General features: G+C 45.0%; 1 protein-coding gene across 1 annotated transcript in view; it reads right to left on the bottom strand.

The window, feature by feature from the left end:
- Positions 1-24,516, bottom strand: part of PTPRQ (protein tyrosine phosphatase receptor type Q) — a 300,600-nt gene that overhangs the window by 197,534 nt on the left and 78,550 nt on the right. Inside the window, exon 22 of the mRNA XM_083182313.1 lies at positions 228-297. Coding sequence (XP_083038439.1) covers positions 228-297 — 70 coding nt within the window. The remainder of the gene's footprint in view (positions 1-227; positions 298-24,516) is intronic.

Raw genomic sequence — 24,516 nt, 5'->3', positions numbered from 1 at the left:
TCGTTACTATGCATGTTTTTCTGTTTCAAGCTGTTATACTTCTATTATATGTTTCTCTTTTCAACTTTTGTTATATTACCTCTGCTATTTATGTCATTTGTGTTATCTTATGTTATGCATACTGTGTCTTTTTAACTGTAGAACAAAGCAGTCTAATGGGGTTTAGCTCTCATTGCTTTACTATTTGTGTGACTAATATCCTGAATTGAAGTTGTGCGATAACTTACCGCTTTCTGCAGTGTTAAATAGAAACGAGTCACTGTATGATCCAATGCCAGCACTGTTTTCTGCAGCCACCTGGAATAAGATATAGCAAAAAGTAACTTTTATTAGCAAACTGAATTCTTCTCAAATTACTGTACACAGTAATGTATTGTAATGAAAACGAAACTGATGCACAATGCAAAGTACATCTTATAAAAGCGTAAGCTTAGATTTCCAATATGTTTACTGTTTACATTCAGAAATTACAGTGGGCACTGTACCAGGCAGTGCCTCCATCTGTGGTTACATGTGTAAGGAGCACAAAAGGGGACATTTATTCAGATGGGAATTTGACATGGGATGTTGCTATGGACAACCAATCAGAATCTACGGTACTCTTTACCTAGAAGGGCGCCCATCGTGGCCATCTCGGGCATTGAATGCACTAAAAAATCGGGTGCGATTCAACCGACGAGATGCCCGAGATTTCCCATAGGGAACAATGTTAAATGTCTCAATTGACCCAATTTTCCTGTTCAATGCCTCAATTGACCCGATTTTTGGATAGGAAACAATGTTAAATGGGCCACAGAGGCCAAATAGGCACCCTGAAGTGTGAAATGGCCACCCCAATTGTTAACGCCACCCCACGATCAACGTGAACCCGAAGCGTGGCGAGCGCAGCGAGCCCGCGAGGGGCGGCGATACGCGTCCTACGACCTTTTTTTACCCCCACTATCCACGTCGGCGTGGAGTTGAGAATAGAAAGTGTGGCGAGCGCAGCGAGCCACCGAGCCCGAAGCGTGGCGAGCGCAGCGCGCCCCGCGAGGGGACGCGGATGCCTTCACAGGTATCCGCGTCCCCTCGCGGGCTTCACAGCTGTCCGCGTCCCCTCGCCACGCTTCGGGCTCGGGGGCTCGCTGCGCTCGCCACACTTTCTATTCTCAACTCCACGCCGACGTGGATAGTGGGGGTATGAAAAGGTCGTAGGATGCGTACCGCCGCCCCTCGCGGGCTCGCTGCGCTCGCCACGCTTCGGGTTCACGTTGATCGTGGGGTGGCGTTAACAATTGTGGGGGCCATTTCACACTTCAGGGTGCCTATTTGGCCTCTGTGGGCCATTTAACATTGTTTCCTATGGAAAAATCGGGTCAATTGAGGCATTGAACAGGAAAATTGGGTCAATTGAGACATTTAACATTGTTCCCTATGGGAAATCTCGGGCATCTCGTCGGTTGAATCGCACCCGATTTTTTAGTGCATTCAATGCCCGAGATGGCCACGATTTTTTACTAACGATGCCCACGATCAAAATCGTGGGCGCCCTTCTAAGTAAAGAGTACCGAATCTACTTCTAATTTATTAAGCACCTTCTAGAAGATAATAAACATGATCTGATTGGTTGCCCATAGCAACATCCCATGTCAAATAGAACTCACATTCTAGTAAATTTCCCCCCAAAGTGTTTTATGGGGCCGGCAGGTGCCTGAACCAGGTGAGAAGCTTCCCGAGAGCTGTCACAGATAACACTCACAAGGGCCCGGCAGCAGTGACCTGTGTGACAAGCAGCTTTGCAGCTAATCAGGGTAGCTACTTGTCATTCATACTTGCCTGCTCTCCTAGAATGTGCAGGAGACTTCCAAATTTATTGCAGCCCACCCAGACGCCAGAAGAGTAGACAACCTATCTGCATCCTGCCCACTTAATAGTGAGGTGGGCACAACAGGAAGGAGAAGACTGAGAATCATGGGTAAGCGAGTAAGGGATGCGCCAAAATGATGTTTGTATGAAAATAACATGTTGGCCTTGCACCCTTTCGCACAAGCCAGCAGAGCCGAGTAGTGACATGTAGCACCGGGTTCCTCCGACATACCGTCTGATGCATCTCTCAACTTGGCTTCTCCCAGTGGAGAGAATAGAGAACTACAGTAGGTAAGATTGCTGCCATTACAGTGATGCAAAACTCTCAGCCTGTATGTCAGTGTGGTGATCAGGAAACCTTTGTACTGAGCCCCTCAAATTCTGATGACAGAACTGGTACCAGTAGGGTTACAACCTAGTCCCTTTAATTCCGGACACATGTTAATTACACAGGTTCTGTGGCAGTTTAAATTCAGGTGAAGTGGAGTCTTGAAGTCAGCCAGCCACAGAACCTGTGTAATTAATATGTGTCCGGAATTAAAGGGACTAGGTGGTAACCCTAGGTACCAGGTGCACAGGAAATGATTGTGACGTAGGATCATTTATTTACTTTGCATTATGTAAAAATCCCCAAAAAGCACCAAAACTCTGTAAGTCTAGTGCTGTAACAAGGCTGCAGTGCACTCTATGCCAGCCACGTCCCCTAGGTGACATCATTATGTCACACCTAGGGGGATGAAACTGCCAGCTCACATAAGTAGAGCTCTGCCCAAAACATCTAAGGCTGCAAAGTGCCTGCCTGGAGTGCCCCTTGGAAGTTCTGGGTGGCTCTCCTGGGTGGCGTAATATCCAAGGCCCCCAAGATGGCTACCTCACACTCTACATGCTCCTGAAGGTCTCTACAAAACAGCTTAAATTCTACACAGCTGACTTCAGAATCACCAAAAATATCCAAGGACTTACCTTTAACTTGTACTTCACTACATGGATGTCTCTTCAGAACAAACGGATTACACTCCTGCACTGAGATGCACACTGGATTGGATTTAAACCTCTGCCCCTTCAGCTAGGACTGGCTTTACATCCTCAGGGAACATCACAGAACAAGGTACTGGAAAAACTAACTATCTCTATCAAGGTCCCCATTGACATCAGTTACCTATGCTTCCCGTCCAGTTACATATATTTATCTGTTCAGAAAAGATTCTCTTAGATTCCCTTAAAAGAATCTAAAATACAATATCCCCAGCCCCTGGATTCCACAATCACACAGGGCCCCAGTTTATTCCCAAGAGACATGTTATACAAAGAATATACACTTCAAAAGCCTCACACTGGGATTTCACACCTACATGGGCAATGGCTTCTAACACCTCTCCACAAGCCTGCTTTGTTCCTGAATAACTTGTCTGACTAAATCACTAAATTAGCAACTGAAAAGGAAAGTTACTTTATTTAATGAATATCTGTCCAAAATACATCTTTGTACAAGAAAGAAGCAACCAAACACAGCAATAACCTGGAGCACTCACAGACTTGAGTAAAAGTGTTTTCATCCTACTGGATACCACAAATATGGCGCCGCAGAAGGCTGCCTCGGAGCTGTGCAGCTCAACCAAACTACATGTCTCCCCTTGTCTCCCCCTGTCCTTGTCCTCATTCATCACCCCCTCGAGTGTGATGACCCTGCCAAGTGTGGTAACCAAGCACAGCAGAGAAGCCCTTCTGAAATGGAGCTCACCCCTGGTGCAGACCACCCATATGAGCCTGACGGAGCCGGACGTGGGCAGATCGGCAGCCCTCACAGTCCATGCTGCCCTTGCTGCCCTGTGCAGAAAGGATGCAGCAAAGTTGAATGGCAGTTGCTGGAGAGTGGACCGGCGACCATGGAGAACCATTCACAGAGGTAGCAGAAAAGTAAACCCCCAGGGCCTACTTATGGGGGCCCAAAAAGGAAGTGGTGTGACTCAGTGCCCACCTGAGAAGATAGCCAGAACTGAGCCCCTGACAACAATGAGGGCAATCCCAGCCAGGCTGCTGGCTCCCTCCATTAGGAACAGACATGCCCCTACCACCGCTAAGTGGCCTGGAGGGGCCCCCCACCTAACAGCTAGGCTGACAGGAAGATATGTGAGGCTCAGGACTCGCAAGAGGGGCCGCCGTGCTGGGGCCCTAGTTAAGTGGAGATGCAGAGGTCACAGATCTGCACTCCCAGCTATCCTACTCTCGAACACCCGATCCCTTGTAAACAAGATGGATGAGCTGTCCCTGCTCATAAATGATGCAAGATCAGGCACTGCTGGCTCATCTATCCTATGCTTTACTGAGACATGGCTAGATGAACTCATTGCCGACTCCTCGGTGATGCTGCCGGGCTACAGTCTCCTCAGGGCTGACCGCGACAAGGAGCTCACCGGAAAAACCAAGGGAGGAGGTATCTGCTTCTTCATAAATGAAGGGTGGTGCACCGACGTAAAACCTCTGAGTAAATCAAGCAGCCCTCAACTGGAGACACTCATCATTAAATGCAACCCATTCTACTCCCCCCGGGAATTTGCCTCAATAGTCCTGGTGGGTGTGTATATACCTCCCCAAGGAAATGCGAAAGAAGCCCAACTTCAACTGGCCACCAGGATAACAGACACAGAACTCAAACATCCGGAAGCACTGCTTATAGTGATGGGCGACTTCAACAGTGCCAACCTGTCCCAAGAGCTGCCGAAGTACAGACAGCAAGTCAGATGCCACACCAGGGAAGGACGTACCTTAGACCACTGCTACACCACTATCAAGTCTACTTACCGGGCTATCCCCCGGGCAGCTCTGGGCCTCTCTGACCATTGCATAGTCCACCTTCTACCAACTTACACCCAGAAGCTAAAGTCAGCTAAACCAGTGGTCAGATCAGTCAAAAGCTGGACAAACGAGGCAAAAATTAAGCTTCAGGCCTGTCTCGAATGCACAGACTGGGGAGTCTTTGAATCCTCCGCTACAAACCTAGACGATCTGACCGACACAGTGACAGCCTACATCAGCTTCTGCGAGGACCTGTGTGTGCCAATCAAAACAGCACGCACCTTCAACAACAACAAGCCATGGTTCAGCGGTCAACTCAGGAAGCTCCGTCGGGCAAAGGAAGAAGCCTATCGCATTGGTGATATTGTCCTGTACAAACAGGCCAGGAACTCCGTAACATGGGAAATCAAGCTGGCAAAAAAAAGATTCTCAGACAAGCTGGCAAACAACCTGTCAACCAACGACCCTGCGTCAGCTTGGAGAGGCATGCAAGCTATAACCAACTACAAGATCTCTCAAACCCCCTCCACCATGCACCAAAAACTAGTGAACGAGCTGAACGATTTCTACTGCAGGTTCGAGAAGGAAGCTACCTGCATCAGTCCTACCCCTGACCGGGGCAAAACGGCTTGCCCACCCTCCTTCCAAAACTGCCTCCCTCAGACTCTCCAGGTGGACCAAACAGAGGTAGAAGGAATGTTCAAGAGGGTCAACCCTAGGAAAGCTGGAGGCCCAGACGGAGTGTCTCCATATGCCCTCAAGACCTGTGCAACACAGCTCGCCCCTATCTTTACCAGGATTTTCAACAGTTCACTAGAAATGTGCAAGGTCCCCACCTCCTTCAAAGGCTCAATTATCGTCCCGGTTCCCAAGAGCTCAACTGCGAAAGACCTCAATGACTACAGGCCGATTGCACTAACATCGGTGGTCATAAAAATGCTTGAACGTATGGTGCTGAACCACCCGAGAGTTGTTACAAATGCTCACCTCGACCCCCTGCAGTTTGCCTACCGAGCAAACAGAAGTGTCGAGGATGCAGTCAACCTAGGGCTTCACCACATTCTACAGCACCTGGACAGTCCAGGCACCTATGCAAGGATACTATTTGTTGATTTCAGCTCGGCATTCAACACTATCATCCCTCACATCCTGGAGCCAAAACTCCGTTCACTAGGAGTCCCAGAACCTACATGCTCCTGGATCACTGACTTCCTGACTGAAAGGAAACAGGCGGTGAAAGCAGGCGCATTCATTTCAAACACATGCACAATTAGCACCGGTGCCCCTCAAGGATGTGTCCTCTCCCCCCTGCTCTTCTCCCTCTACACAAACGACTGCACCTCAGCAGAACAGTCAGTAAAAATTATAAAATTTGCAGACGACACAACGGTTATCGGCCTAATCATGGATGGAAACGAGTCGGCATACAGACGGGAGGTGGATCGGCTAACTAAATGGTGTAGCGGAAACAACCTTGACCTAAACCCCCTCAAAACGGTGGAGATGGTGGTGGACTTCAGAAGGAAACCAAATGCCATGCACCCACTCATAATATCTGACAGAGTAGTGTCGAGGGTCGACTCCTTCAAATTCCTAGGAACAAAGATTTCCTGCGACCTCAAATGGGGTCCCAACATCATTACAACTGTCAAGAAGGCTCAGCAGCGGTTGTTCTTCCTGAGGCAACTCAAGAAATTCAACATCCCGCAGGAGCTGCTGCTCATCTTCTACACTGCCATAGTAGAGTCTGTCCTTTGCTCCTCGATCACAGTCTGGTTCGGAGGAGCAAACGAGAATGACAGACGAAGGTTGCAAAGAGTGGTGAGGATAGCAAAAAAGATAATTGGGGCGGAGCTCCCCCCTGTCCAAGAACTATACCTAGCCAGGGTCAATAAGCGTGCAGGAAAGATCTTGGCGGACAAGCTACACCCTGGCCACAACCTGTTTGAACCCCTTCCGTCAGGCAGACGTTTTAGGTCCATCCCAGCAAAGACGACAAGAACTACAAAAGGCTTCTTCCCAATAGCTGTCCACCAACTAAACCGTATTGAACATACCAAATACTAAATACTAACTCAAACTTTTCTAGATACATGTGAAATGTATGTGATGTATGTTTATGCCTCTCTTTCCACCCCCTTTGTGTTCCCTGATTGATGCTGCACTGTTACCACAAAAAATTCCAAGCATACGCAAGTATACCTGGCCAATAAAGATGATTCTGATTCTGATTCTGTAGTGTTAATGGCTGCAGGGTGCTGTTTCTACTACCCAGCAGCACCCATATGATATGCAGGAGGTGTGGGTCAGTGATTGTGCTCTGCACATGCATCCTTATAACACCATCAAAAAATGTAAAATTACTTTTTAATTTGTGCATGCTTTAAAAATGTTAACAATTTGCAGCCAGGCAATTTGAGCCGATAGTATTCAACTGCTTCCCCTACACTCGCCATTTCCACCTCGCTGGTTCTTTTCAGTGAGGTGGAAATGGCGAGTGTGCCCATTAAAACGGCACAAAATGCAGCAGGCTCACTGCATTTATGGCGAACCTCACCATTTAAGGGAATCGGATTTTTGCAAAACATTGCACACGGCGAGGGGCTTAGATGAAGAGGCTTTTCCTTGCCAAAAATAAGCCATCCTCGCCGTACAAACCCCCCTCACCGCCCACATTGAATACACCTCTTTGTTGTTGGTGATTATTTGTACACTCCAATAATCAGTAATGTTTGCTAATAACGTTCTCTAAGGTTTGCCTGTGCAGCTGGGATGTCTTGTTTATTCCACATTAGTTTAAAACATTATGTAAACCATGATGTTGTTTTTTGTTTTTTTAAACACTTGTTTTTTTTTAGTATGCTGTGACTGAAGGCACCATGAATTTATCAAAAACACAAAGGGATAGATGTATGAAGCAGTGATAAGGGAGGAGAAGTGATGATGGGGAAAATTTACTAATATGAAAAACCTAGTTTTTCGTATTAGTATTTTCCCTACGACTGCATACGACTGTTTCAGTCGTATGCAAAGTCGTGTTCCGGAGGGGGATTTACAAAGCAGTCATATACGACTGCTTTGTAACCCTCCGATGTCGTAGGAATTCGTATTAGCAGCCGTATATACGGCTGCTAATACGAATTATTTGTAGGCAGTCTGCACGGATCAGTCAGATCCGTGCAGGCTGCAAGGTGTAAAAAAAAAATTAAATAAATAAATAAAAAAAATAAAAAAAGGTCTTTCCTGATTGGCCGCTAGGCGGCTAGGCTGCTCCTGATTGGCCAGAATTCATTCTGAGCCCAGACGCCGAAGAGGAAGGTTCTCTCCGGCTCTGAAAGCCGGGGAGCGTCGCGGAAGATGCCGACAGCTGCTGGAAGTCGTCAGCAGCTGTCAGAAGACCTGGATGTCGACAGATGAAGAAAGAAGACCATCCATGCAGGACCTGGGTGAGTAGGATTTCCTTCCACAGGTCCAACATGGATTATCCTCGGACAGGACGCCGTCCCCGGAGCCGCCGTCCCCGGAGCCGCCGACACGGAGCCGCCGACACGGAGCCGCCGACACGGAGCCGCCGACACCGGAGCCAGCGACCTACCAACGGGATCAAGATAGGTAAGTATCAGTATGTGTGTAATGTGTGTATTAAACTTTTATTTAAAATGGGTGTCAGTGTGTTTTATTTAACTATTTTTTTTACTGTGGCACTACAAGACCCAGGGGGCCCTTTAATGCCCAGCAGGCTGGGACTTGTGGTTCTCCAAGTCCCAGCTTGCTGGGGAGGCTTGCTGGCACTTGAAGTGCCACAGTAAAAAACAATCGTTTGTTCTATTTTTTACACCGCTATCAGCTCGATGCCCACCGCCCAGGGGCATCGGGGACAGTACCAGGCTTCAGCCTGGTCAGGTAAGTCCTGGAGGGGGGGGGATTAAACATTTTTTTTTAATTTAATTAATTTTTCTATTTTTTTACACTGAAGCCTGCACAGATCTGACTGATCCGTGCAGGCTAAAACGCAAATAGAACAGGAAAATGGTGTTCTATTTTCCTGTCGTATTTGCGTGGGTGTTTTACACCACTTAGCAGCCGTATTGTCAGTACGGCTGCTTAGTAAATCAGGAATAACCATTCTTTTGAATGGTGATTCCTGTCGTATCCTATCGATGGTGTAGGACATTCGTATTTGTAAATACAAATACGAATGTTCCATCTTTAGGACTACGAATTGTTGTATTTTTGGGATTGTAAATCCCGAAAATACAAATTCGTAAAAAAAAGGTGTATTTCTCCCTACGAATACACCTTTTTTCTACGAATCCATTTTGGTAAATGTCCCCCGATGTGCCTGGTACTTTATCATTGGCTCCTGACTGTTAAGTTCCAGGCTGGGTTTAAAAAGGAACAGTTAGGAGCTGATTGGCACTTTATAATTTCTCCCTTATCACTGCTTCATACATCTACCCCTATTATACTAAAAACTAGTATTTTAAGTTAAAATGATTGATACCAGTGACATGCTCAGTCAGTACTAATGCTTTACTACTCTTTTTTTTTGTGCGTGCTTCGCTGAAAAGTGTTTTTGCATTTTCTATTTTGTTTGACTACTCAGATTTATTTTATTGCAAATAATAAGTAGGAATAATGCTGTATATAAACTTGTTATTCTTAGTTTACATTTCTTATTCTGTATGTTTTAATATGTTTAGTCTCTACATATACTCAGAAACAGTAAAACCTGGTTTTATTGAAAGATGTAAAATAAACCATATAAAAGCCTAATAACTTTGGATTTTTAATGTCAGAAACATTAAAACATGGCTGCACGAGGTTTCTGAAACAGAGCAATGACTCACTGTATGAATATAAAAGGAGCATTCATTTAGTTTTCTCATTAAAACATTAGTGCAGTGGTTCCCAAACTTTTTGAATCATGGCACTCTAAAGTATCAGAATATTTTTCACGGCACCCCTAAGCCAAAAGTTGGTTACTAATTCCAGGAAAAATATTAAATTAGTTGTGATTTAAATGTTTTCCTTAGGTCCACTTATGTGGTGAGAAACATGATTCACTTCTGTTTACCCTCACATTCTTAATTGGAAGCCACAAGCACTCAGTTTGCTTATTTCATTGGCCATAAATAACTTGAATATGTTCTGGACCACCAATCTGAGGCACCCCTGCAAGTGCTCCAATGCACCCCAGGGAGCCTAGGCGCACAGTTTGGGAACCACTGCATTAATGCAAAAACAACCTGGTATCAACAAATTATTTTAAAAAAAAAATGGCTTCATTGTTTTTTGTTTTTTTTCTTTAAAAACCTTTAAAAAAAAGGTCCAAACCCTGCTTTGCAGTTATATAAATAAAACACTATGGTGAAATTTAATAGGAGATTCAGAAAGTGAGAGATTTGGTAAGAAATCTCCAGTTTTTTTTTTAAAGGGGCAATCATTTACAGTACACTGCAAAACCAGTTTGATTTTGCAGTGTAAATGATTGCCGCTTTAAAAACAAAATGGAGATTATCTTACCAAAACTCTCACTTTCTGAATCTCTCATCCTATTAAATATCACCTTATATGTTAAATATTTGACTGGCAACTGTGACTGCACATTTCCTAGCAGAGATTATTGGGGAAGTTTCCCAATCAGAATGTAATGCAGCCTCTAGGTGGTTATCTATTAGGGTTAATTTTGGTAAATTTGACACTTAATGAGCCCCCATGGGCTATACACACTTAAACCTAGGGTGACATTTAATGAGATGCGAAAATGTGATTTTTGCGATTTTTTTCGCCAAAAACTGCTGAAATCGCACTTTTTACAGAATTTGCATATTCAATGAGATGCAAAAAAGGCAAAACCGCTGATTTTGCCACAAATTCGCACTTTCTAAACTCGCATCCAGATGTTTTCCCATTGAAAAGTATACAATTCGCATATTTAATGAGATGCAAATTTGGGAAAATGTGTCTAAAAATCGCCAAACATTTAGACCAGGTTATGATATGTAAATTGGGCAGCGCTACAGAGGCTGATAGCATGATTCGCCGATTCATCTCCATGGAGATGCATAGCTCAGCCCTGATTGGCTGAGCTATGCGTCTTCATGGAGACGCATAAGCCCAAGATGCTATCAGCCTCTGTAGCGCTGGGACAGCGCTACAGAAGGTGATAGCAGTGGTGGAGAAACCCGGCTCACCCCGCTGTCAGTGCGGGGTGAGCTGGCTCTGCTGCAGATAGACCAGTGCTGGATCCTGGATTGGTAAGTATATTGGTGTAAAAATGAGGTGTGTGTATGTGTGTGAAATAAAGTTATACTTCTCTGTGTGTGTGTGTTTTCTTTTAACATTCTTTTTACAGGTGGACTACAAGTCCCAGCAGGCCCTTTAATGCCCTGCATGCTGGGACTTGTGGTTCTCCAAGTCCCAGCATGTGGGGAGGTCTGCTGGCACTTGTAGTTCTCCTGCATGAAGCAATGTTTGGTATGTGTGAATTAACCCTATCAGGCCGGCGTCCACTGGCAACGGATGCCGGTGACAGCCCCGGGCTTCAGCCCTGGACGGGTGAAGCCTGGAGGGGGGATCCCCTTTATTGGGGGGGGGGTCCCCACTCCTCCAGGTACCCTGTCCAAGGCTGACCAGCCACGGTGCTCATGGTATGGCCAGGAGACCTTATGTAAAAAGTATCCCCCGGCTGTGGCATGACACCGTGGGCTGTTGGAGCCCCGTGCTGGTTTCAAAATACGCCGGACCTCCAGATTTTTTGTCCGCCATATTTTTGGAACCAGGATCGGTCCAAGAGTCCGGGGCTGGTTTCAGAAATACGGGGGACCCCTATCCTTTTTGTCGCCCATATTTTTGGAACCAGGTCCAGCTCAATGAGCCCGGGGGTTGGTTATGCTCAGGAAGGGGGACCCCACGCCATTTTTTTTAACTCAAATTCGCACATTTTCATGCCTAAAACTCACACATTTTCATGCATAAAAAACGCACATTATCAAACTTAATCACACTTCTTTCTCCGGAATACGCACCTCATTAAATCTGCAATTATGCAATTTTAAAAAGTGCGATAATGGGCGATTTTAAAAGTGCAAACAAATTAAATGTCACCCCTAGCACCTACCACCTCTAACTCTATACCTTCTCAGGCGCGCACACAATGGGGGTTTCCGAGAATCTGGAAACCCCCCTGCCCGCCGATCTATTGCCGCAGTTTACCTGGATTTATTTTGTTTTTAGTGAGGAGCAGAGCAGGGGCTGGCCGCAGTGACAGCAGCCTGGCAGAGCGTCATCAGTTCCTGCTTCTATTACACTGACTAACTTAGGTTGCTGGGCTGCCTGTAGGGGGAGTTCCCGCGCACAGCTCCTCCTCTGGCATTACTGAGGTGCACTCTCTCTGCACTTGCACTTTACCTTCACAGACTGCATCCCGATGAAATGGCCGGTGGGCCATGAAACGTCGATGAGATGATGTCTCTTGTAATGTATTAATTTGCTTTACCCTAACAAAGTTTATCACTAAAAAACCTGAGGAGTGCCGACTATCATTTCTGCTTTTTTGCATAAATACTCTGTTGTATATATATATATATATATATATATATATATATATATATAGTGAAGATTCTACAAAGTTTTCCAACTTGACTAAAAATGAATGGACAGCTCTCCAGAACCTGCGGTCATATGATGACATCATGATACTCCCTGCCGACAAGGGGGGAGGTATCGTCATCTGGGACATCAACCAGTATAAAACTGAAGTTTACTCCCAGCTACACACAGACACGTATGAACGCCTCAGCCGTGACCCAACAAGTACCTACAAAGCTGAACTTGATCTGATTTTGAATGAAGCAGTAGCAAACAAAGACCTGCCGACGTCAGTCAGAGACTGGCTTGTGACCGACACTCCGCGAGTGCCCCTGTTATACTGCCTTCCTAAGATTCATAAGAATCTTAGGTCCCCACCCGGCAGACCGATTATATCTGCCCGCAATTCGTTGTTCAGCAATACCTCGTCCTTTCTAGACTTCTTCCTGCAGCCAGCGGTCCAAAACACATCGACCTACCTACAGGACACCACTGCATTATTAAATAAACTTAAAGTCTTGAGACTCTGCCGATAGGGACATGGTTGGTAACCATGGACATATGTAGCTTATACACCAGCATCCCCCACAAAGAAGGCATGGAGGCAACTAAAAAATTACTTGAAAATGATGAGAATTACAAAGGACCTCCTCTCAATCTGATGATGTCTCTTCTGTTCCTCATCCTACATCGCAACTTTTTTCTGTTTAACAGCCAATACTTCCAACAGCGCACAGGCTGCGCGATGGGATCGCCAGTCGCACCTTCATATGCTAACGCATACATGGCACAGATTGAAAGGACCCTGTTCCTGGACACTCCACTGGCCAACAGGATCCTATTTTACACCCGATACATCGATGATGTCCTGCTGTTCTGGACGGGTACTGATCTCGAGCTGTCCCAGGCCATCAAAGATGTTAATGAATTGGACTGTCCAATAAAGTTCACATACTCGATGAGTCAAACATCGATTAACTATCTAGATGTCTGCATCTCTGTTGAGAACGGCAAGTTGACTACTGCCATTTATTCTAAAATGACGGATTGCAACACTTTGCTGTTAGCTCACAGCCATCATCCGCCCGCACTAATAAAAGGACTGCCATTTTCGCAACTCCTGCGGGTTAAACGCATAACCAGCTCTGAAGACCAACTACCCAAGGATCTAGATAGAATGGAAGCCAAATTCTCTGCCAGGGGCTACTCTCCCACCATATTAAAACATGCCAGAAGGAAAGTGGACATGATCCCTAGATGTGAGCTGCTCCAGCAACACAAATCTAAAGGGTTCCCTGAAAACACCCTTGGGTGGGTACGATCCTACAACACTGCTGATGGGCACATCCGAGACACCTCTAAGAGTCTTTGGCCTGTAATCCAACAAGATAGGGATCTCAAAACCCTCAAAAATGTCCGCCTCATGCCTTGCTTCACTCGGGGGTGAAATATACGAGATATGGTGGTCCGCACCGATATCTCCAAGAGACTACCGATGGGCACTATACGCAAAGCAGCAGGATGCTATCGATGTTCTGGCTGCACAACTTGCAGCTCACTAATCGCCTGCAAGTCCTTCACCCATCCCCATTCTGGACGCTCGATACCGATCAGACATATACTCACCTGTTCAACATCATTCGTGGTATATCTTATAACCTGCCCTTGCGGCTTAGGATATGTAAGAAAGACGATCAGGACGTTCAAAGAACGGATCGCCCTACATCGGACTGCCATACGTGCTGCTCTACTGAATAAACCTGTCGAACAACCAGTCGCCAAACATTTCCTAGCTGCCAAACACAGCCTTGCAAATTTACGATACACCATAATCGACCATGTCCATGACGACATGAGAGGTGGCGACAGAGGAAAGCGACTGCTCCAGATCGAGACTCAATGGATTTTTAGACTAGACACTGTCAATCCCAGAGGTCTCAATGAACAACTTTCATTTAACATGTTTTTGTGACCTGAGACGACCTATATGAAACGAAGTGCCGACCTCCCATAGTCGACACATGCTTTATTGATCTTTTTCATTTTTTCCATTTTTTCTGCCTTTGCTGCCAGATTCTATTGTTGTTTTTTTCTTATATCTTTCGTATTATATGCTGCTCATGACGTGCTTACAGCTGATGTACCGCTCCCCCACTTCCCTTGTCCCTCTTTCCCCCCCTCCCCCCCTCCCCTCTCCCCATGTTTCCCTTGTGTGATTAACTTAATGGTGTTCACTCTTCTTTTAGGTGTTTGCAACTGGCCGCATCTGAGCTGCTGTCCCGGCTCTAGCACCGCTGTCTCCTAGCAACGGACGCGTCCTATGGAAATCCCAATGACGTCAGACGGCTTGTCTGAGTCAGGTGACCAAACAGGAAGTCGGGGCTCGGAGGAGTGAGTGACAGAGAGGGCAGCGCGAGGTTGATCCCGGTCCACACTGTTAAATGTAAGTGCCTTTCTCATTGTCTGTGTTCTCACCTTGATAACGGATTAAAATCTGAAACGTCGGTACCCCCTTGTGTTGTCTGACATTCTTTATCCAAGTCCGGACGAGTGCCATCTGCCTCCCATTGCTGCATTGTCCCCTCTCAGCGGCACCCCGGCAGTTGCTCCCCAGCATCAGGAGTGCCTTCCTACGCCTGTCTATATATATAAATATATATATATATATATATATATATATATATAAAAAAAAAATATATATATATATATATAAAAGACGTTGGTGACTGGTACTCCTCCGCTGTAAGTACAATAGAGTGCCCTGGTGCCTTACTGAGTCGGATACGGTGTTAACACATAGAGAGGGGTGAGGCAGCACTCAGAGACGGTAGTAAAGTTTTGAAAAAATCATGAAAAATTTATTGGCAACCTTTCGGGGATGCGCCCCTTTCTCAAGCAACTACTAGGCAACATGCTGTGATGTAATTTCAGAATTATGATAATGCGTTTTTTGATGAGAGTGTGTGCAGAAACCCCCTCACAAAAATCTTGCGTTTTACAGCTCTATCATTACCCTCCAACTAAGGAACACCCCCAGACCGTTAAACAAACCTTTGGTAGTGGAGTAGGCATTCTACTTTCTCCATATTGCATTTTCTAAATCAAACTCTAGAACTCTTGTTTCTCTTACTCTTCCTGTAAAGTCCACAAAATCCATATATACTCTCCTTTGTGTTGATAACATGTATTATCCACCTCAGTCCAGTCCAATGTCCTGTTTCCCAGTACCTTTGACAAATATCCGTCTTGAAAAAGTCTCCGCCCCTTGAGACGAAACGCGTCGACGTCACAGGTCACGTCACGTCTGCAAACCCACGTGATCCTCCTCCTCACTGTTTTCCATACGGGCTGGTCTGCCGCGGTCAATTACAGCTGATCCACCGTCATCTGGCAGCAGACGCTGGATACAAGTCAGCGGTCGAGACCTGACTCCCGCTGTACGACGTCCAACTAAGCCGATCACTTGTTGGACGTTACATCTTCCACTCCTATCAACGGCATCACGGGTAGAGCTTTGCTCCCTGTCTCACCATTACTCCACAACTGGGTAGAGCCTGCACTCGCTCCCCGTCTCAGCATCAATCTACAACCGGGTAGAGCCTGCATTCCACCAGAAGCTCCCCAAACCATCCCATAAACGGAGGGTGAGAAATTCAAACCTATTTCTGCATTTAGTGACCATTCACGGCACTTGACTGTTATACTAACTCTGCTTTGAGCTAACTGACAGTGCTGTTGGCTGTTTGCCCCAATTCATCTCATCCTTCATTTCATTCCGCTTCATTACTCCATCATTTACATGACTGCTACTAATCACTAATCATATACCCCGGAGCTCCCACAATAAGTTTGCAAACGTGACCCCCCTTTATGGCTATTGAAGCACTACAAATTATGATTGCTTGTTGCCTATATATATTTTAATCATTGTCATTTATGTATGTTTCTGTTTACCTCTTGATTTTATGTATAAAATGTTTATAATTATCTAAACAGTGTGTCCGGTGTTATTCTGTCCAGTGGTATATTAAATTGAACGCATCCACTAGCAGCGCAAAGTGGTTTAAAGAACCCTACACTTCATTAGAAGAAAATGACAGATCGCTTGAGCCAGCTGACAGATAATGAACTATTAATTAACAAAATTGTTCTTGGAGAAAATAAACCATAATGTGTGATTTAAAAAGGAGTGGTGTAAAATTGACTTGGACTATCCCAAAAATGGTTTTTCTAATTTTACCCCTTGTGCACAGATAGTTTGCTGAACTGACAGTCAACTCCAAATGATAGTGGAAATGGTTAATATTGGCAGAGAAATTGTGAGACACGTTTTGCGTCAAGATCTTAACATGGCAAAAAGTTGTGCTAAGGTTGTTCCAAGGCTTCTTAATGCTGAGCAGACAATTTGGAACAAATTCAAGCAGATTCAGATTTTTATAATTATGATCTGTGATGAAACATGGTTCTACCAGTATGACCCGGAGATAAAACATCAACATGCACTGGAAAACACCACCATTACCAAGCATAAAGAATGCATGTCAAAACAAATCCAAATTCAAAGCCATGTTAACTGTTTTCTTTGATAAGAAGGATGTTATTTTGGAGAGCATTGTACCAGAAAGTGCAACAGTAAATCAACATTACTACAAAAATGTTCTAGCAACTTTACAGGAAAGAATCACAAGAAAGAGGCCAGAGTTTTGGAAAAAAAAACAGTTATCTTTATGAAGCAGTTTTTGGACAAGAAACAGATTGCTAGACTACTGTAAAACACCCAACTCGCTAGACCTAGCACAGTGTGACTTCTTTCTATTCCCTAAAGTCAAATCTCTACTCAGGGGAACGTGTTTTGCAACAGTTAATGAGATAAAGAAGAAAAAGAAAGCTGACATGGGGGGGGGGGGGGGGGGTAGTCAATTAGGTCACATTTTTCATCTAGGCAAAAAAAAAACGGCACTGTTTGATGATTTTAGGGCAAATGTGAATTCATATTATTCAATTGGAGCGACAATTTTTCACCTAGGTGAAAAATTTGGAAATGGAGACAAACATCTGTTTTGGCAAATTAGCCACCGATCCAAATGTTTTTGCTACTTCACCAGTGAATTTACAGCTTTTTTTTGCAACTTTTTGAGGCAATTTTCACCAATTCCTTTAAAAAAAAAAAATGAAAAGGCATTGGCGAAAAATGCCTTCAATTATGGCAAAAACGCAATCCGAGAAAACAATGCTAATTGAATAAGCCACCATAAAGAACACAGGAGCAAGAGGAGTTAAAATATACTTAATATAATTAAACATAAATTATAAATCTTATCATTAAAAATCTCATTATTTAATAGCCACAACTCATATTTCCTATTTTTAAATTGGCTATTTTCATGCTAGGTAATTTTGATATTCCCACATTCTTTAGTTATTGATGAATTTTCTTCATATACTACTCACTGGGATGGCATTACCTTGATCTTATCTTGTTTATGCTCTACCCTCTGACTCTATGACCACAATCTCCTTTAATTCAGCCTCACTTTACTTCATGCTCCCACACCTGCAGCCAAATCCACACACATTGACACTTACTGTAAATACCCAGGAACTGATTCACTTCTTATTTTCACTTAATGACAATTCTTTCTTATGACTGCCCTATCTTACATAAGTCCTAGAGGTACTTCTGAAATAGCACGGCACCTGGCTACGCTACGTTTTCAGCGTAGGCTAAGCTACGCTGTTAGCGTAGCCCAATGGCTGCCTAGCATACTTAGCGTAGTGACTCCGCGGCAGCCCAGCTCTGTCCCCGGCATCCATTGCTCTGTCTACGGCGTCCATGGCAAGCCTAGTGAGCGCCTCTCACACAGCGCTGGTAACCGCCAGATCCACTGTGCTGGAGGACGCCGGCAGAGAGCGGATCATGCTGGCGCCGGCGGAGAGGCGCTCCAGCTGTCTGAGCCACCAAGCCCAAAGTGTGGTGAGCACAGCGAGCCCTGCGAGGGGATGCGGATTACTTTACATGTATTCCGTGCCCCCTTGTGAGGTTCGCTGTGCATGCCACGCTTCAGGCTCGGGGGCTCGCTGCGCTCGCCACACTTAATGAAATAAACTCCACACCAACGTGGATAGTGGGGGTATGAACAGGTCGAGGGGACGCGTAACCCTTCCACTCGCGAGGCTCACTGTGCTCACCACGCTTTGGGCTGGCGGGGATAGTGGGTGTGTTTCAAAAACACATCTGACAGGGACGCTGACTACGCTGGCCGCAGGAACACTACTCTACCTCTGACAGGGATGATGACTATGCTTACTACGCTACTGGGAACACTACGCTACTTCTGACTGACTACGCTAACTATGCTGTCCGCATGAACACTACGCTGATTCTGACAGGGACGCTATACTAACTACGTAACCGTCGCCGTGCTTTTACACAAGTACCGTCCTAAACACTGCACCAGCAGAGACTGCATACAGTCTGCCTGACTACTAATCTTCGTCTGCCATTTTCAACCAACTTACTTTCACAAAACTTCCTCACAACACTTGAATGTGCAGCCTACATAAAAAATTGGGCCATTTAGGGGAGGGTAAGAAGTAGGGCAGGGGCAAAAGTTTATTTCATACTCAACCCTCAAAAACTATTTTATACCATTTTCTCCATTCCCGTGCACCCAGAAACAGAATCAACATCCGTTAGAGATTAGGGAGCAATGTGAGAGATCTCATAGGAAATTTCTCACCATCATAATTGTATGCAAACCATCCATACCCATCTGGCCGCAGGGCAGGAATCTCATTGCTGCATTCACAATGATTGACAGCTGACATCACTAAGGTTTTTTGCTGATATGTTTATAAAATTATTTTATGTAAATACGGGGGTAGGGGGTGGTAGTTTTATAAATAAAATCAATAAAATAGTGAAGTGGTACCTGTAAGGAATTAAAAATGGTTAGTATTGATGTTTACACCCTTTTGGGGAAAAGGTTGGTATTTTTGTAGAATGGTGATCGTCCCGGTATGTCTGTCCCTATCTTACCCTACTTCCATAGATGTTAGCCTCTCTGGATGTTGGTGGGTTCCTTTAGGGTGATGATTTGAGAGGGCTTCTAAGCGTAGAAAACAGCTAAACCACACCTATGTGCAGCAGCCGCTACGCCGATGCTCCATCTCTCCTGGCGAAACCGGAAATGGGCGGAAGTTGTTATACGGCCGCAGAGAGGGTTGGAGACGTGTGTAGGTGACAGCCTGCCATGAGATCTTTGTCGGGTCCAACGCGTTTCGTGCGACATGCACACTTTATCAAGGATAATCTGATGTGCCAGCATCACCTACACCCGTCTCCAACCCTCTCTGCGGCCGTATAACAACTTCCGGCCACTTCCGGTTTTGCCAGGAGAGATGGAGCATCGGCATAGCGGCTGCCGCACATAAGTGTGGTTTAGCTGTTTTCTACGCTTGGAAGCCCTCTCAAATCATCACCCTAAAGGAACCCACCAACATCCAGAGGCTAAAATCTACGGAAGTAGGGTAAGATAGGGACAGACATACCGGGACGATCACCATTCTACAAAAATACCAACCTTTTCCCCAAAATGGTGTAAACATCAATACTAACCATTTTGAATTCCTTACAGGTACCACTTTACTATTTTATTGATTTTATTTATAAAACTACCACCCCCTACCCCTGTGTTTACATAAAATAATTTTATAAACATATCAGCAACAAACCTTAGCGCTCTTTTGAAAAAAACTTTAATACCATAGCCCTATAGAAGCTGCTCTATATATATACATGTGCGGTAACCACACAATTCCCTAAGCTGACATCACTGAAAGATGGTACTTAAGTCCAGCTGCAGTGGAGTCTGAATCCAGATGCAGGGCTTAAATTAGGTTCACAAGTTAGCAAACAGGCTGGCTTATATGGACTGCATTGGCTGCAGCCCCTAGATGTACTGTAATATAGGACTGCCTTAATAGCAGGAGAGAGGCTTCCCATGGGAAGGCTGCTTGTTTGGCTGTGAATAGCATGAAGGGCTTGTAGTGTGAAGTTATTGCCCTGGCATGCAGTCCTTGTACATGCAAAACTTACAGGGTAGCTGCAATCCCTAGGTAAAATCCACCACTTGGTTAGTTGTGTCATATACAGTAGATACTGAGCCTGATACTGAACATTTATTAAGAGTGTAGACTCAATATCTAATGGGCAGGCAGTTTAAATTAATTCTCTGATTGGGGTTTCTGCAAAGAAAGAAATGTATTAAGGCAAATACTTTAATAATAAATGCTAAAGGTACTTTTGATGATATACTGTTACACAAAATTAACAAGAGTAAGGGAGGAAATGCATACAGTACATTGCTGTTTAATGCAAATCCTGTATCTGTGTGCTTATCTGCTGTATACAGTACATGCCTCGTAGCTTGCTGACAGAACAAGATATAGGACTGTAGGGAGTTGTTCTGTATGTAAATCATGTCTGATTTAAAGGAATAATAACATTTCTACAATGGACAGCAGATACAGTATGTCATTGCCTAAAAAAGGTTCCAGAACTCTGCCCTTGTAATGTAGTGTGCACTGCAGTACCCTTAAAGTGCATTGGTGAAATACAGGCATAGTAAACAAATAAAGGGGCCTATCTTTGCAATATTGTTCACTGTAACAAGAAAATAAAAAGGAACTGTAGTTCATTGTGAATACACTGTTTTCCTGCATTCACATACTTCCCAACTTTCTAGGGCAGGCATGTCCAACGTTGGCCCCCCAGATGTTGTGAAACTACACATCCCAGCATGCTTTGCCACAGTTTTGCTTTTAGAGAATGCTAAACTATTGCAAAGCATGCTGGGATGTGTAGTTTCAGAACATCTGGAGGGCCAACGTTGGACATGCCTGTTCTAGGGTAATACATGACCTGGCATACTGTAGATGAGGGGCATTGAGTGGAGGGCCTGTGAGGGGCCTTGAATGAAGGGGCTGTGACCCTTTGGCATGTCTCCCATTATTGTCTTTTGGGCATGCCCAGCACTCCCTAAATAGCTTGCCCCCCTCTCCTCCCTACGCCAATGCACTGGGAGACAGAGCCAGAACAAGCATTTGGGGAAGAGCGGCACCAGAGAGTTGCATAGACCCTGCGCCCCTCCAAAAATGGCCTTAAAGGAGACAGATGCTCATGCACCCCGAGCATCTGTCAGGTGAGGACAGTGCACCCAGTGCTACCTAGAAGTGCAGATTCTGGGAGCACTGGCACGCTGTGCTCTTACAACCGCCTGACAAAGAGCATGTAATCCCCCTGGCTATGGGCATGTAACTCCTCTGTCAACAAGCATGTAAGTCCCCTGGTAATGAGCATGTAACCCCCCTCCTATGTACAAGCATGAAACCCCTGGCAACAGGCAAGAAAACCCTGGAAATTAATGAACTATAAACACCTGGCAATGAGCATGTAATTCCCTGGCAATGACTATGCAAGCACTTCATGGGGTATTATGTGTGTAACTGACACTAGTGGGGGTATTATTTGTGTAAGCGGCACTGCAGGGAAGTATTATATGTGTAAGTATTATATGTGTAGAAGCGATGCGACGGGGGGCATTATGTGTAAGTGGCCCTAAAATGCGGTGGGGGGGGGGGTAAAAAATTTATAATTACACCATTGTATGTAAATCATTACCTGGAAGTGCTGGGAATGCAGGTGCTTCCAATAGAAGATGCAGAAAGCTGCATCTGTTGCCATAAAACACCTGGCAAAGAATAATTAGAAGCCTTACTTTGAGACATCATTTGTGAGGGGCATTTTTGTATCTGAGACATAAAATGGTGTCAGCGGCATAACTGTGTGTGGCTTAATATGCAATAGGCATTATAATGTGTGGCATAATGTGTAATAGACATTGCAGTTTATGGCATAAAGTGAAATAAGCCTTACTATAAGATGGAAAAATTTAACTATTTTATTACTACACTCTTAGGTAATATAAGCACTACAACATTTTATTCAATGAATCAAAATTTTAGGATATATCTTAGTGCTATCTGCAGAAGGTTTCTCTTTTGGAGTGTCTCTCTTATTTTTCTTTTTTTGTCATATGATTTGCTCATGGAAAGAAAAGACCATACTGTATGTGTTGAAATATCACAAATTTAGAAATTTTGAGAGATATCCTATAAATAGGGCAACATACCACACTCACATGAGTGCGGGTGGTAATAGTCATTCTCCAGTCTCCTAGTAGGATCTTCCTTCCAGCCAGCATTGATTCGGGGCACTTGGGGTTGAGCTTGTACTACCACCAGCGGCATAAGTCCTGGCGCCATCCAGTACGCCTAGCCTTAAGGGAAACAGTGGCTGTTATAGGCACAAAGATCCGCTGGTGTGTTCTACAAGTCTCAACCCCTGGTCCGCAAGGGTCTTTGCTCCGAAGATCCACCTTAGACGGAAGCCAGTCCGGAGGAGGTCATTACCCTCAAGTTTGGATCCACCAGTTATAACAGGTAGGACACATATACATGCTTGATTCTATAAGATTGTATATAGGCCATACAGCTGTCTTATGGAACGGAGATACTGGCAATCTTATTCAAGAGAACTGTATAACCTGTCATATTCCATTCTAAGTTTTTTTAAAGCCTACCACACAAAAGGAAAACAGTCAGTAAGAATGAGTATATGTTTAGTTATAGCAGCTCACATGTCTCACATACCACACATCTCTCATGTACAGTACCTTACGTCTCTCATGCAACCATATCTCACATACCACACATCTCTTATGTACCCCATCTCTTATGTACCCTCACTTACAGCTCACATCATATATACTCCACATACCCTCCAACATGACCCATTCCTTTAGGTACAAAATGCTCTGTTTCTGGACTTCCTTGTCAGTGCGAGTTACAGAGGTGGGACTGCACCACTGTCCAAAAAGGGGAGCCACACCTACTGCCACCTCAAACACTACTGTCTTGGACTCACTGGCAGTTGATGTAACTCCCCCTCTTTGAATTTTGGACTGTGCTGGAGTCCCACCTCTATAACTGCCACTGGCAGGGAAGTCCAGGAACAGAGCATTTTGTACCTAATGGAATGGGTCATGTTGGAGGGTATGATTCCATATCTCTCGGGTGTAATATGTTTGGTGAACAATGGCTAGATCTACACCAAAAGGTTGACATAGACAAGGTTGAAACTGAAAAAAGTCAACATGAGGTTTTCATATTTTTGTGTCAATGTCGACACCTGAGCACATCAACACCCAATTACTGTATTGCATCCCCTCGCATAGCTGACTTTGCTTGCATTGCTTTGGGCCAAGTGCCTCGCTGCTGTTGCTATTGGCATGCATTACTGTTCTGAATCAGAGTCCATGTGGATGGTATAGATCAAAAAATTACCCCCACTCAAAAAGACTCATGTAGACCTTTTCATGTGCCCACCCAGTGGCGTAACTATAGCCTCGCAGCCCCCGTGGTGGCGGGCAGGCGCTGAGAAGGTGTGGGCGCCAGGGGGTCTGCAGGGCTATAGTTACCCGCTGCCATCTGCCCCTGCCCCTAGAGCCGGCCAGTACCTCCGGCCGCTTCTGTCGGGTCCCGGCTCCTGCAGATAATAAAAAGTGACAATCATAAAATGGCTGCCCCCATACAGCAGACCATTTTTAAGGTTGGTAGAGGAGGCCGCCGCCTACTCTAGCATCCTCAAAAACTGTCTGCATTATGGGGGCAGACATTTTCTGAGTGTCACTTTTTATATGCTGCAGGAGCTTGGACCTGACAAAAGTGCCGGTGGCAGGAGGTACCGGCTGCACGGGGAGGGGGAGTTGTTAACCCTAAGGGGGGGGGGGGGTTTGCTGCCCGAATTTGCACATGGTGTACTGTTGACAGTCGACCTACTGTAGACCTAGATATTGCCTATCAGCCTTCTGGATACTATCTTGTACCAAACATCTCTCATGTACTGTACCCTATATCTCTCATATACCACACAACTCTCATGTACTGTACTCCAAGTCTCTCATGTACTTCACAACTCTCTTATGTACTGTACCCTACATCTCTTATGTACTGTACCCCACAGTGTGAGATTTCCCACAATCTAGATACACAGAGAGATTTTCACAAGAGATTTGTGCTGAGTGATTTAGTATATGGGAAATTTGTGTTAAGCAAAATAAAAATATAAATATTGGGCGGGTATTACAGGCAGAACTTAAAGTGGTCATGCAGAGGTGGGGGAACTCATTTCTCTATGCAACCTATTTACCCCCCTCCCCT

Source organism: Crinia signifera, chromosome 4 (assembly GCF_055691185.1).
Source record: "Crinia signifera chromosome 4, ASM5569118v1, whole genome shotgun sequence".
NCBI lineage: Eukaryota > Metazoa > Chordata > Amphibia > Anura > Myobatrachidae > Crinia > Crinia signifera.
Note: the sequence above shows the minus strand (reverse complement) of the source record. Positions and strands in the feature narration are given on the sequence as shown.